The sequence below is a fragment of the Stegostoma tigrinum genome, chromosome 1, assembly GCF_030684315.1.
Source record: "Stegostoma tigrinum isolate sSteTig4 chromosome 1, sSteTig4.hap1, whole genome shotgun sequence".
NCBI lineage: Eukaryota > Metazoa > Chordata > Chondrichthyes > Orectolobiformes > Stegostomatidae > Stegostoma > Stegostoma tigrinum.
In genome coordinates this window covers 6,220,845-6,236,930 of record NC_081354.1, presented here as the reverse complement: position 1 = coordinate 6,236,930, position 16,086 = coordinate 6,220,845, and the positions used below count along the sequence as shown (strand labels likewise).

The following is a 16,086-nucleotide window of genomic DNA, read 5'->3' as shown; positions in this document are numbered from 1 at the left end:
TAAGAAAACCAACTTCAGAAAGGGATCAACTATTTATCCGAGCATTTCAAACCCATGAGATTCTTAAGGGACTTAACAGCATAGATGCTGGGAGGTTGTTTCCACCTGTGGGATAGTCTAGGGCCAAAGGGGATCATCTCAGAATTGAGAGTGACAATTTTATGATCAAGATGAGGAGGAGTTTCTTCTGTCAGAGGATAGTGAGTCTGGGGAATTCTTTACTGCAAATGGTGTTTGAGGTTGAGTCATTAAGCATATTCAAGGCTGAGATAGATTTTTAATCAGTATGGGAATCAAGGACAATGGGGAAAGGGCAAGCAAGTGGAGTTGAGGATTATCAGATCAGCCATGATCTCATTGAATGGTGGAGCAGAATAGAGGGGCTGAATGGTCTACTTTTGCTTCTACATCTTATGGTGTTATGGATAAGAGGGTGTTGATTGGTTGCAATAACAGTACTGCTTAACCATCCTCAGGGACGAAGGCTCATTGTGTAAATGCATGCTTGCTTTCTACAAAGAACAGAGCTCCGTGCCCATAAATGCAGATTCTAACAAATTAATGATCATGAATTACTTTCCAGCTTAATTATTTTCACAATCAGGATTATTTGATGTTAAATTTTTGCATCCAGTGACCCTTCCTCAGAACTGGCTCTGCGGTAGGGTCACTAGATCTGAACGTTAGCTCCGATTTCTCCTCACAGATACTGCCAGACCTGCTGAGCTTTTCCAGCAATTTCTATTTTTGTTCCTGAATTATAGCATCCGCAGTGCTTGCAGTTTTTATTTCAGATTATTTAGTATTTGTTTTCCAATGGCAGGAGTTGAACAGGTTTCCGAGATGAGGATCATATATGGTTGTGGCCAGTCTACAAAGATGTGGGACTAATCATGGCATTTCCATCAGAGATAGCACAGATGTGAGTGGCTGAATGGCTGCTGTGCCTGTGATTTCTATGATTCTCAAACACTGCCGGTGTCCAAAGAAGTAGCTGACGTTTTCAATTTTCCACCTCTACCTTTTTCCAGATGACTGGAGGGGATGTTTGTGGTGACTCCCAGTTTTGCCTGTTGCTGTGGCAGGGTGGCCATAAATTAAATATGATCGCGGTGTTAAGAGGGTCACTTCCCCATCGAAGGGACATTCACACACTGAGTAATGCATATATTGGAGAGATCACCCGCAATAAATAAGGCAGAGAAATGACGATGTGCAGAATAATGAAGGCATGGAAAATTATCTGTTGAACCAGTAGAGTGAATTGAAAACTGGAATCCATGTGTCACTGTAATTTATAGTCTCTTTTTCAGTTCTCAGCTCATGAAGTCATTACACATAAAGTGTTCTTGGAGTAGTTATTGCTCCTAAGAGATTAAACTCAGAACATACACTCCCAGGAACTGGATTATTTTAACAAGACAACATGTAGCATTTTACTACTTTCACAAGCTGTCTCTTCAAAAGTGAGGAAGCTATGGAAGTCAGCATACACAGCTCTGTAAAACAGGAGCAAGTGTCATAAATTACAAGTTTAGCAGACCTTTTAATCCATTTTCTAAATAATTCCAATTTGACACAGTAAAATGTCTCCAACCATCAGCTGCTTTTGGTCTATGACACTAAATTATCTCCAGACCAAACTGTCAACTGGTGAAATTTTGTCTGCGAAAATCTACCAAACTCTGATGAATATATCGTCAGTGAAGGATTAGATTTGTGACGAGACATGGCAGGACTGAGACAATTTAATTTGCAACTGATTAGCTCAATGAAATTGAGACAATCATTTAATTGAAGGATTGAAGACAGTATAATTAAGTGAAATTTAATCACACGGGTTCCAAAGTAAAAATATCTTCCTTTATAACGCACTTAAGATGTTTTGAACAGGGCATACACTTTAAGTAACATTTCCCAAAACCCATTTTCTTATTAAAGCTTTCTGACATAATGGCTAATTCTTCACCACCTCATTACTTCTGCCTCACTGTCTTGCTTTTCATTAGCCAGAGTGTTGTCACTGCCACGGTTTCAGAGGATCTCACTGGAAGTTTGGCCATTTGACATGCAACATTTAGGCCCACCCACAAATTGACCTACCCCTGCTCCTTATGAACCAAGCTCCCAGTGATGGGCTGGCCATAAAGCTCTAGGTCAGTGTAAAGAGCATTAACTTACCGTAGACAATCACAGTCGCCGTGGTGCTTCTTCGCCTGGCCACAATATTTTTGGCGACACACGTGTAGTTTGCAGTGTCAGAGAGCCGAGCCTGTTTGATGATGAGGTTATGGTCGATGGTCAGATAAAAGTTTCGGTCCTGGGTTGGGTCAATTACCTCATCGTTCTTCAGCCATTCCACCTTGAATTTAAGAGATGAGGCTAGCACTGTGACAATTTGTAAGCTATGAATCACCCATATCTTCGAGAACCAATATCATTGGCAGAACATGGCTACATCAATCCAAACATACTCACAGTCTCATCAAAGAATGCTATCTCAAACAAAGTGTGGTATCAGCGACGAGAAGCAGAACACAGCCATTCAATGGGAAAGATTTGCAAGGATGAATCCTAATAAGACCTGAACTGTATTATGTTGGTTTCATGAGGAGTAAGGGCAATATGAAAAATCTCAGCATTTCCAGATTAAGACGGTGGTCAAGAGCAAATTTATTCAGAATTTATAAACCTGCTTATGACACTATAAAAAGCATGTGAACTCTTCACGAGCATGGGTTTTGGGTCCCAAGATTGCAGCAATGAAAGTTTTTTGTTGGTCAAAAGATGGGAAACAGAAGGCATTTCTCAGATTGGAGACATGTTGAATGTGGTGTTCCCCAGGGTTCGATGTTAGAACTCATGCTTTTTATGATTTACATGAATGATTTGGAGGTGGGTGTTGAAGGAAAATTCTCTAAATTTGCAGATGATAATAAGCTATGGAGATTAGTGAATTGAGAAGATGATATTGAACAACCTCAGAGAGACATTGACAAGTTGGTCAAACAGGCAGATGCGTGGCAAGCGAATTTTCAATGCAGGGAAATGTGAGTAATGCATTTTGACCAAAGAAACATGGACAGACAATACAGGCTCAATAGTACAACTTTGAGGGGAGTACAGGAGCAGAGGCACCTCAGAGTTCATGTGCATGATTCTCTGAAGATGGTCAGGCAAGTTGAAACAGTTGTTAAAAAGGCTTATAGAATCCTTGGGTTTATTAATAGATGCGTGGAGTATAAATGCAAGGAAGTGATGCTATTCCTCTACAAATCATTGGTCAGATCATATTTTAAGTACTGTGTCTAGTTCTGGGCATCTCATTTAAGGAAGGATGTTGAAGCCCTGGAGAAAGTGCAGAGTAGATTTACCAGACTGATACCAATAATTGAGGATTTTAGATGCAAGGAAAGGTGAAAGAACTTGTGATTATTCTTCTTGGAGCAGAGATTAAGAGGTGACCATATTGAGATGTTCAAAATCATCAACAATTTTGACAGGATAATGAAAGATATTCTGCCTCCACTCGTTGGTATGCCAATAACTGAGGGTCACAATTTCAAGATTACCAGCAAAAAGTGAAGAGGGAGATGAGAAACCTTTTACTCAGAGAGTCATTAGGATTTGGAATGCACTGCCTGAGAGATGGTGGAGGCGAATTCCACAGGACGCTTCAAAGAGAGCTGGATATATATTTAGTTAAGGTAGAGGGCTACGGAGTTAGGGCTGGAGAATGGGACTGGCTGGACAGCTCTTTTGGGAGCCAGTACAGACACAATGGGCCGGCACGGTGGCTCAGTGGTTATCGCTGTGTAGATTCGGGGGATGGTTCTGGATGAGATGCTCTGAGGGTCGGTGTGGACTTACTGGGTTGAAGGGCCTATTGCCACACTGTAGGGATTCTATGAATAGGCTGAATGCACTGTTTCAATACTGTAATATTCTGTTCTATATTTACAGTAAGAGCTGGCCACTTTGGATGGATGCACTGGAAAGCCGTTGGAAAACTTATCTTGAAGCTCTGATGAAGAGTCATACGTTGGATTTGTACAGAGCTTTGGTCAGGCCTCAGCTGGTGTATTGTGTACAGTTCCACACTATAGGGAGGGTGTGATTACACTGGAGAGGAGATTCACCCTGGATATCGCCTGGAGCTTAGCGATGAAGAGAGACTGGATAAGCTCGGGTTGTTTTCCTTGGAGCAGAGAATGCTGAGGGGGGCGTCTGATACAGGTTTATAAGATGATAAGGGGCACAGACAGATTATTTGTTTGCCTTGGTCAAAAGGTCAAGAACACAGGGGCAAAATTTTAAAATGAAAGGCAGGAGGTTTAGAGGGAATTTGAGGAAAAACATTTTCACCTAGAGGGTGGTAGGAATCCGGACTGCGTTGCCCGGGTGGGTAGTTAAGGCAGGAAACATCATAACCTTTACAAAGTACTCAGGTGAGCATTCTCAGTGTCATAACATTCAAGGTTATGGGCCCAGTGCTAGAAAGTGGGGTTAGTGGAGGTAGCAATATATTTTTGGTTGTACAGACTCAATGGGCTGAATGGTCTTTTCTGCCCAGTATGATTCTGTGACTCAAAATGTTTACTCTGTTTCTCTCCACAGGTGCTGCAGGACCTGCCGAGTATCTCCAGCTTTCTCTGTGATTGCAGCTGTAACAGCAATATTGGCTGAAAGGCATCTCAGGGAAATCCTGAGGTGATAGAAAGAGCTACGTCAATGCAGACTATCGCCTTCTTATTTACTGAATTCATGCCATCATGAATATAACACACTTGCTTCTTTCTCCCATCTTAACAACACTGTAGGCATCCCCTGCACCATATGGACTGCAATAATTCAAAGTTTGGCTCATCACCAGCTTATCAAGGGCAGTTGAGGAAGGGTAACAAATGTTAGCTCAATCAGCAATGCCCATACCTCCTGAAAGAATTTTTTTTTTTAAGAAGTGGATCCTAATTTAACTCATGCCCTTTTCCCAAAATGTCTTGCTGAAGTCACAGTTTCAGAAGCAACACGACAATGTGCCCTGCCCTGTCTTTGTATGTGCTGTGTCTTTAAGTCTGACCAGGTCTCTTTTCCATCAGCAGCCAGGCTCTCAATGACGGTGCATTTACCATCACCTCTGTACACAGCATTCTCACTGAAACACTTCCACAGGCTGCGGCTGTCCTCTGAGGCATTGGAGGAGGTCAAGGGCGGAGGTTGGGGGGAGGAGGGTGTGTGGGGGTTAAGAGGCCCATTAGAGAGGCTTCAGCTGTCCGGTGAGTGAATTAGTTCAGGCCCAAGGCTGTTGTCGGTGGACATTGATCGAATTATGGTGGCTGGGTTTATCACATTGGTCACCCAGGGTGCTGCAAGCTGCCACTAGTCCCGCAACAAAGACAATGCAGCTTATCCTCACTGGGCTTTGAAACTATTAACTATAAGCCGCATGGCAACTGCGCATCTCTCTGCATTCTCACATCCCTCTCGCTCTCCCAAAAAATCCCCAAAGTAATACCCTTTTATCCACCTTGAAATCTGCTTTTGATGTTCCCTCCATCGAAAGGTGGTCAAATAATTAGCCTGTAATAAATTTCCCTGTTTCGATAATTACTGGATTAATCAAATCCTCCAAAACATGAAGCATTTTGTCAGATTTATTTTCTTCCTTCTCAGTCTCTCTCTCTTCAAAGTTAAGGCTTCGCGAGGTCCATTAAGAATGAATATATGCATAAGTTTATCATCCATTTGTCGATTCTCACTCCTAACCCGCTTTTCTTGCCAGCCATGGTACTTTCACTCTTTAACTTGGGAAGGCGTGCTGCAATTTCATTCAGTTAATTGGAACAAATGCACCAATTTATATTAATACATCTCATGTTGCTGATCAGCAAATAATTAGACAAAGCACATCTGTCCCCTCACTGGGGGGACATGAAAGGAAACCTGCTGTTATTTAGGTGCAGTATCCTGGGACACCACATTTTTAAACAGCATGTTTGTTAAGCCTGCACTGTTGTAATTTGTCATAAATTTAGAACGGTGTCTGCCTGCGCTTGTTGATGGAATCCAGTAGAGGACTTCACTGAGCCAGTCAGAAGAATTTAAACGGTTTAAGAGTGATTTTCATATGTATATATTGCACCATTCATAGAAAGAATTTTTAAAAATGGAGCAGGAGGCAGCCCTTCGGCCCTTCAAGCCTGCTCTGCCATTCAATATGATCATGGCTGACCATCCAACTCACTCCCCTGTTCCTGCTTCCTCATTGATCCCTTTAGCCCTGACAACTCTAAGTCTGATTTGACGGCAGGTGTGGAGCTGGAGGAACACAGCAGGCCAGGCAGCATCAGAGGAGCAGGAAGGCTGAAGATGGGTCCTGACCTTAAACGTCAACATTTCCTGCTCCTCTGATGCTGCTTGGCCTGCAGTGTTCATCCAGCTCCACACCTTGTTATCTCAGAATCTCCAGCATCAGCAGTTCCTACTATCTCTGATTTGATGGTGACCATGTAACCACTGTTGATTGTTGTCAAAAAAAAATTATCTGCCATCCTCACCCGGCCTGGCCTACATGGGACTCCAGGCCCACAGCAACGTGGCTGACTCTTACTTGCCCTTAGGGCAATTAGGAACAGGCAATACATGACCCCTACATCTGGAGTACAGGAATGGAAATGCTGTGCTGCAGTTACACAAAACATGGTTAGATGCCACTCGGAGTACTATGAGCAGATCTGGGGCCCACAACTTATAGAGGATAGATTGACCGTGGAGGGAGAACAACATAGGTTTTCATGATACCTGGATTTCAGGAGTTAAGTTATGAGAAGAGATTCTACAAATTAGGCCTGTTTGCTGTAGAATTTAGAGAGTTAAGGTGTGATCTGATCAAAGTCTCCAGGATATAAAACAGGAAAAGATAGGGAAGATATAAAACAGGAAAAGATAGGGAAGATAAAGATAAACTGGGTGGGGATTCTAGAACCATGGGGCACAGCCAGTGAATTAAGGTCAGACTGTTTAGGAGAGATGTTTAGAAGCACTTTGACACACAAAGGGTGAGTGAGGTTTGGAACACTTCCCTAAAATGGGAGTGGATCCGAGGTCAGTTGTTGATTTTAAATCTGAGGTGGATAATTTCTCATTAAGGAAAGTTATTATGGGATATGGGCTGAAGGTAGGTATATGGATTTAGTTTCTTCCCTTCACAGATACTGCCAGACCTGCTGAGCTTTTCCAGCAATTTCTGTTCTGTTTCCTGATTGACAGCATCTGCAGTTCTTTTGTTATTTCTATAGAGTTAGGCCACAGACCAGCCATGATCTTGTTGAATATCGCAACAGGCTGGAGGGGCTGAATGGCCTCATCCAGTTCCCATATTCCTATAAATACCGGCCTATACAGTGATGCCCACATCTCATGAATGAATGAAAAAAACCTGAAACACAGTTGAAACAAAGATGGTCATGCGGCCCCTCAATAGCTTCCTTTGATCAATTAGACCACAGTTTACCCATCTCTTAACTCTAGCTAGTCACCTTGATTTGTAAACCTTAAGACAACAAAATTCCAATCATCTCAGTATTGAAATTTTAACTTGATCCCAAACTCATCCACCCCCGATTCCCAGACACCCCTGGCCCCACCTTCCCCATCCCAAAACCAGTACAGTTTTGGAGGAGGGAGAGGTCCAGATTTCCATTACCATGTGAAAATATTTCCTGACATGATTTCTGAAGGGCCCAGTGAGAACCATGCTCTGGGTTTTCCCTGACCAGGGGAAATATAACTTCTCTGTTAGTTAGTACATAACTTACACCAGCTTTCAAACCTCATTAATTTATATGTAGAGCCTTTTTTTAAAGCCCTTTTTTCTCCTGTACAATCTGGACTTTGATTTATGTTTGGCATGGACTGGTTGGACCGAAGGGTCTGTTTCCATGCTATATGACTGTATGACTCTATGATTAATGTTTGGCGTAAATCCAGACATTAAATACCACATTAAAATGGTTATGGTGATTAAGATGTGGGTTTCTCTGCTAACATATCTAATGATAATGGTCCACAATGGAGATCTATTGTGTTTTATTGCCTGGCTGAGTTCTTTGATCTCTTCTGAAATTGTGAAATAGATGTTACCAGCATGTATGAACATTAAAAAACAGGAGTAGGAGGAGACCATTCAGCCCCTCAAACTTGCATTGTCAGTCAGTAAGCCCATTGCCGGTCTGATCTGGCTTTAAGTCCATTTTGTGCCTGCCCCCCCATAACCACTGACTTTGTCATCAATCAAATATCTGTCTAAAACAAAACCCAAAAGAACTGTAGATGCTGGAAATCAGAGACAAAACAGGAACTGCTGGAAAAGCTCAGCAGATCTGGTAGCGTCTGTGGAGAGATATCAGAGTTAACGTTTCAGATCCAGTGACCCTTCCTCAGAACTGATGGTAACTCCTCTACCAGAAATATCTGTCCAACTTAGTCCTGAATATGTCCAATGATCCAGCCTCCAATGCTCTCTGGGGAAGGGAATTCCAAACATTATTGGCCCTCTGGCAGATGAAACTCTCCTCCAACTCAACCTTAAATAGGTGACCCTCTGTGATCACCGGGGTGTCCTTGTGAGGGGGCGTTTTCTCCCAACAACTACCCTGCTCAGAACTGAAGACAAAAAAATGCTGGAGAGCATCAAAGCTCTGATGAAAAGTCAGATAGACTTGAAATGTTAGCTTGTTTTCTCCCCAATGGATGCTGCTTGACTTGCTGTGATCTCCAGCACCTTTTTGTTTTCAGTTTGGATTCCAGAATTGACAGTAATTTGTTCCTGCCTAACTAGCCTGCCTGGGCATTGTGAAGTGTACATTCTTCAACAAAATCACTTCCCATTCTTCTGAACTCCCAATGAGTGTGGGTTAAAGAAGCGTTGTCAGTGGTCTGACTAATTTGGTAGCTCAACAAGAAAATGTTATCAAGGAGAAAGCCACTTCCTTAAAAGTTTTAGAGTCATGGGGATTTTACAGCACGGAAATACACCCTTCAGGTTAACCTGTCTCTGTCAATCAGTTTTCAAATATCCATTGATTCTGATATCATCTTCCAGCACTTGGCCCATAACCTTGTATGTTACAACATTTCAAATGTTTCTCTAAATAGTTCAAAACTGTCTTGAGCGTTCCTTCTTCTACCACCCTTTTGGACAGTGAGATCAAGATAGCCACATCCCTCTAGATTAATACTTTCCTCCTCAACTCCTCTCTAACCTCCTACTCCTTCTCTTCAAAGTGTGCTCACCCCCGCCAAGTAATTGCACCCTCTACTAAGGAGACCCTCTCCCTATCTATCCTGTTTACACTCCTCAGAGTTTTGTACACTTGGGAGGCAATGGCCTAGTGGTATTATCGCTAGACTCTACTAATGTCCTGGGACCTAGGTTCAAATCCTGCTATGGCAAATGGTGGAATTTGAATTCAATATAAAGAATCTGGAATTAAAAGTCTAAAGATGACCATGAAACCTTTGATGATTGTCGGAAAGACCCCCTGGTTCACAGATGTCTCTTAGGAAAGAAAATCTGCCATCCGTACCTGGTCTGAACAACATGTGACTCTCTAACTGGAGGTTGACTCTGCACTGGTCTCTGAGTAATTAGGGATGGGCAATAAATAATAGCCTAGCCAGAAGTAGCCACTTCCCATGAATGAATTAAAATAAAACTCAAACAAAATCTCCCCACTCACCCCAGCCTTATCCCATGACCAACCCTCCCTCTCATCCCTGCCTCCTCAGCTTGACACAACCAGTCCGTCTTCTCTCCCAGTTATCCACTCCTCTCACCTCACTGGCCAATCCCCACCACCCCCTACCTGCACTCTCATATGGCCATCCCACCTACCTTCTCAACCCCACCCCTCTTCTCCTGTTTATTTCTGAGCTCCCTTACACCCCCTCCATTTCTGAAGAAGGGTCTCTTTCCTGCTCCTCTGATACTGCTGGTCTGCTGTGTTCCTCCAGCTCCACGCTGTGCTATCTCTGACTCCAGCATCTGCACATCTTACTATCTCTCAATGAGATTCCTCCGCAGTCTTCTCTGCTCTAAGGAAAACAGCAATCTCCCTAGTCTCTTTACATAGTTGAAACATTGAAGCCCAGGCATTATCCTGATGAATCTCCTCTGTACCCTTTTTAGTGCAATCACATCCTTCCAATAGTGTGGTGAACAAAACTCCACTCAGTACTCCAGCTGTGGTCTAACTAACATCATATCCAGCTCCAACATAACCTGGCAGCACCTGTATTCCATGGCTTGACTGATAAAGGCAAGAATCTTATATACCTCCCCAACCAGTATCTCTGCAAAGTGCTCCCTCACCTGTAGCACAGAATGGAAAACCATACAGCTTAATTGCTGGCACTCCAATATGCCTGGTTCTTCACTTTATGGAGTGGGGAGAAAGCTATCAGATATTTCTCTGCGTGCTCCATCGGTTCACTCCCTCCATCTCAGTTTCGATCCCCGTTATCACAGTCTCACTCCCCCATCACAGTCTCATTCCCCCCAACAACAGTCTCACACCCCCATCAACAGTCTCATACCCCCGTTACAGTGTCATTCCGCCCATCACATCAGACTCACTCCCCTATCGCAGATGCCCTTGACCCATTACGGTCTCACACCCCCATCAACAGTCTCACTCCCTTTGTCACAGTCTCACACCGTCATCAAATCACAGTGTCACTCCCCTATCACAGTCTCACTCCCCATTACAGTGTCACTCCCCCCATCAACAGTCTCACTCCCCGTCACAGTCTCACTCCTCCCATCGCATCACAGACTTACTCCCTCATCATTTCTCAGTCTCACTCACCCAATCACATCAGTCTCACCCCCATCTCAGAGTCTCGCTCCACCCCCACCCCCAATCCCATTTTTGACCTCTCCCTTTCTTGGGAGGTGGCTCCCAACCTAAGGGTCATGGGTCTCAAGTTCCTCCACCTTCAAGTTTGCACACTACGCCAGCACCCCTATTTATATAAGGCTTTTTAATATGTAAACTTTCATAATTATACAAGGAATATTATCAGGGTGATTTATTGCTGCTTTATCCTGTTGATGATTGGTCTGTTTTTGTTTGATGCGGTCAGGTTAATAATCTTCAGGGTGTAAAATGGGGGTGGTTGTGTTTTGGAAATAATTGTTTTGGCTTTCAGAGAATCTATTTTGCTGTACCCTTATACCAAATGGTTCATGCCTTTGTTCTTCTGTTGACTGTGGGAAATAACAATTCTTCCATTGAAAAGCCAAAAATTGGCTTACAAGATCCATCTGCTGGAGGGTTGGGCACAAAGGCTGTGTGGGACCCTGGCAGATTTTTAATGCTGGCTCTGCTTGCCAATCCTGGAGCAAGTTTGGAAACAGTTCAGATCACTGACCAGAAGCAGCTCAGATACATCCAATGGCCTCATTTATAATCAGGCAACATCGAGAGGTTCTGAGGAAGGGTCGCCGGACGCGTAACGTTAACTCTGCTTTCAATCCTCAGATGCTGCCAGACCTGCTGAGCTTTTCCAGTGAGTCCTGTTTGTGCTTACGTTTTTCAGCATCTCTGCAGTTCTTTTTGTTTTGGAACAATTTTTAAATCATGAGGGGTATAGATATGGATTAACTGTAGTTGGCTTTTCCCCAGGATGGGTGATTTCAAGACTAGAGGCACTCATATTTAAGGTGAGAGGAGAGAGTTTTTAAAAAAGCCACGAGGAGCAAATGTTTTACGCAGAGGGCGTGTATGTGGAATGAACTTCCTGAAGAAGTTTTGGAAGTGGATACAATTACAATATTTAAAAGACATTTGGATGAGTGCAAGATAACAAAGTGTGGAGCTGGATGAACACAGCAGGCCAAGCAGCATTTCAGGAGCACAAAAGCTGACGTTTCGGGCCTGGACCCTTCATCAGAGGATGAGTGCATGAACGGATAAAGTTTGGAACGATATGCACCAGGAGCAGGCTGGTGGGACTGGTTTAGTTCGGGATAATGCTCGGCTTGGACTGGTTGGACCGAAGGGTCTGCTGCCGTGCTGTATGACCCTATGATCTGGGCTGTCAATTCCAACTCTGACCATAAGGTGGAGTCTGTGATCGCTATTCAGGCAACACGGAGAGATTCGGAGCGTAGATTGAGTGGGTCACAGAGGGACTGGGCACTTCTGACGTTGGGAGTTTCTGTCTCTCACCTCCCTGACAGCCCTACCCTCACAGATCCACCATCAGCGCAACCCTACCCCTTCCCACCAACAGACTGAGAGGATGTTTCCCTGCCCGGTGAGGGGGAACTATCTCAAAATAAAAGGGCTGCCAGTTTAAGACTGAGATGAGGAGGAATTGCTTCTCAAGGGCAGGCGATCCAGCTCGCTCCCAAAAGAAACAGAGTAGGTACCGTTGTCTGCCTGTGCTTATAAAGATTTGGTATGCAGTTTCTCCCTGTATAAAATTGGGCTGCTACAGGAATGCCCCTCCTGGCTTTTTTGCTTCTCCAGTACACAGAACGGATGTGTTGTACAAGACGGCGGCAGCCAGCACTTTGTAGTAAATCCCCAGATTATCTTCAAAGGTTAGACGTAAACATTCCCCAGATGCATTCCAATTCGGAATCACTGAAGAACACTGTACGCCAGTGTCTCCAATTTGAATATGAAGGAAAAGTGGCATTAGAAGTAATTAATAATTTAACCTTGGCATCGTGCTGCATCGCTTAAGTGGGAACACCTGGGTGATGAACAAACATTGTTTATTTATTCAATGGAGAAAAGATAATGCTCTTCAATATTTAAGTAATATGCAGATCTGCATTGGAGAAAGGGAAAGCTTGTCGGAGGTTAAGGCGCAAATAGTTTTTAATAATTAAATAGCCTGAGCCTTCACATTAGTTTGGAAGAAATTCATGCCCTTAACACAGCTAACAGCTAAAAACTATGTTTTATCTCAATGTTACAAACACCTTTTTGTAACACATAGCTGAATATCAATTTCCCTATGCATTGGAGTATCTTGCCATTGTCATTACACCAACAACAATTTACATTGCCTTTCACACAATTAGATTTCCCAAGGGGCACTGTAAAACAATCTATGATGCTGAGCTACAGAAGGCGGAATGAAGTAAGAAGGCTCCCAAACTCAGTTCAAGAGGTAGACTTTAAAGGATGATAGTGACATGAGAAGACCTCGAAGAAATTTTGGAGCTTGGGAGCCGAACAGTAGAATGCATTGCTGCCAGTAATGGAGAGATTAAAATCAGAAGACGATCGAGGTTAGAATGAAAGAGAATGCAGATATCTCTAGATGGGTTGGAGGAGGCTACAGAGACAGGGAAGGGTAAGGCCATAGGGGGTTTTGAAAATAAGGATGAGTAACTTAAATTCAAAATGTTGGTGGATGGAGAATCACAAACAGGAGGAATGGATAGATGGACTTGGTATGAGTTGGACATGGGCAGAAGAGCTTTCGGAGAGCTGCAGTTTATGGAGTGCAAAAAGTGGGAGGTCAGTCACGTACTGGAATAGTTAAGGTTAGAGTTTATAAAGGCACAAGGACTCACAAAATCAGTAAAGACTGTATTATAATCAAATGACAAGCATGAGTCATAAAACAACATAAGGAAGTTACTAATACGAAACAGAATGTCAAGTGTTAAGTAAAAGTTCCTTTCTGTTGCCCATTCCTACATACCCAGTTTAATCCTGTATCTGCTTTCAAGCAAGGATTAGCCTCCTGCTAAATGCGTGAACTCTGAGAAGACACGGCCAGTAGGTGCATATGAACACTGTCATCTCCAAGTTTCCTTCCATGTTATACAACCCGTGACTCAGAACTTTATCACTGACTGAGTCTCCCTTCCCAATAGCATTGCAGGTGTACCTCCACCACATGGACTTTTTCTTTAAAAAACTCAGTCATTGGATTTTTCTGAAGACCCTAAATGTCAGCTTTCCTGCCCCTCTGATGCTGACTGGCCTGCTGTGTTCCTCCAGCTCTACACCTTGTTATCTCAATCATAGGATTTTGGTTTCATATTGCCCATCCCAGAGGGCAGTTAAGAATTAATCCCATTGCTGTGAGCCTGGAGTTACATGTAAGACAGGCCAGGTAAGAAAGGCAATTTCCTTCCCAAAAAACATGAGTGAACCAGTGATAATGGGAACTGCAGATGCTGGAGAATCCAAGATAATAAAATGTGAGGCTGGATGAACACAGCAGGCCCAGCAGCATCTCAGGAGCACAAAAGCTGACGTTTCGGTCCTAGACCCTTCATCAGAGAGCTCCTCTCTGATGAAGGGTCTAGGCCCGAAACGTCAGCTTTTGTGCTCCTGAGATGCTGCTTGGCCTGCTGTGTTCATCCAGCCTCACATTTTATTAACATGAGTGAACCAGGTGGGTTTTTACCTCCCCCAACAATTGACATTGTTTATATGGTCACCAGTTCTCTTTACTCCAGATTTTATTGAATGCAAATTCCACTACTTGCTATGGTGGGATTTGAACCCATGTTCCCAGAATATTGGTCTGAATTTCGGACACTACCACCATGCCACTGCCTCCCACTTTGCCGTGGTTGAAGAAAGCAGTTTATCACACCTTCGCAAGGAGCCATTAGGAATTGGTATGTGCTGGGCTAGGCAGCAACACTCAAGAGTCTTTTTATTTATAAAAAATGGCATAAGTTACCCTTCAGACTTCTTATGAAAATGTTATGTTCAAAGGATAAGGTATAGATATTGGTGTGTATGAACAGTTTTGCCGAGCACTGTCAGAGCTTTTCTCTGAATTCCTGGACTCGACCCCATTCCTGTAAAATGTCTGGACAAACACTCAACACTCAGCATCAATTTTTGAATGGAAAGCTAAGGACATACAAATGAGGAAAGGAAGTAAGCCATTTGGCCCCTCGCGTCTCTTCCAATGTTCAATAAAATCACGGCTGATCCAACTAAAGGCTGGGCATTCCTACTGTTGGCAATTGAGGATAAACAGATTTGCATTGGATTCCAAAGGATCATTAATCAATACATTTGTCAGATAATGGACAGGGAAGAATTACAATGGCATTGAAATGCCAGGTGTCTTTGTGATGGGTCTGAATCTTTGAGGTTTGGTAATAGACATGTCAGGCTTGTGGGATGAAGAGGAAAGGCTGGGATCTGGTGGAGAGCTTTGAGATCCTGCTTCGCCTGGTTGCTTCCTCCAATCTGTCTTAGCTCAGTCCTGCTCTGGCCTCAGAAGTTTTGCCAACCCATCAGCAGCCAGCATGAAAGAGGGTGCACCTCTGATCCTGGTGAAAAGCTCCTTGCAGGTTCTGATGGGCCCCAGTATAAATCATATAATCATAGAATCCTACAACAATATGGTATGGGTTAGGGGGGTGAGATGTTTTCCTGATTGCTCACCCAGTGAGTGAATGTTCCAAGGTGATTTCACATCTTTGAGGGGCAGATCTGCTCTGTCTCCATGTATTTGGAGTGTGAATTTGAATGTAATATTCAGCGATGCAGAACCACAATTATGCTGCATTCCATTTGGACTGCCAAACCTCCAGGGTCACCCTGTAGCCTCCAGGAATAAAAAGATCACCTGAGAAAGAGTTAAGAAGTGTTTTGAAATTTTTTTGTTTGCCTTAAAGCAACAGTGGGGAGTATAAAATAACAGGTTATTTTAGTGCGATTGAATAATGGAAAGTTCATTCATTTTCCAAATGCTCACTGCAAAGACAGCAGCGTTAGGTGATCAGTGACCAGGGGAGTTGGAGCGTTGGGACAGAGATGCTGATGGTCGTTGGCCACACAACACAACGCATATGTAAGTAAACCTCCAGGAATGAGTCCAAATAGAATTGGCAACTCCATGCTCCACACAAGGCAATTGTAATTGATCAGTGCAACTCAGCCTTTGGGAGCAGGGGATGTCAAGGCCATTGAAGTGTACCAATGAGTATCAGAATCATACAGGAAAGGGAACCGCTAGCAAATACCTCCATTTGAGTCCAGTAAATCAAAAGAATTTGGCTGCAGTGCATGTTTTAGCTAGATTCAA

General features: G+C 43.4%; 1 protein-coding gene across 5 annotated transcripts in view; it reads right to left on the bottom strand.

Moving 5' to 3' along the window:
• LOC125458413 (netrin receptor UNC5C-like) overlaps window positions 1-16,086 on the bottom strand; it is a 366,866-nt gene that overhangs the window by 76,687 nt on the left and 274,093 nt on the right. For all 5 annotated transcript variants that reach the window (XM_048543670.2, XM_048543678.2, XM_048543692.2 and 2 more), the window contains exon 5: window positions 2,182-2,362. In XM_048543670.2, coding sequence (XP_048399627.1) covers window positions 2,182-2,362 — 181 coding nt within the window. The remainder of the gene's footprint in view (window positions 1-2,181; window positions 2,363-16,086) is intronic.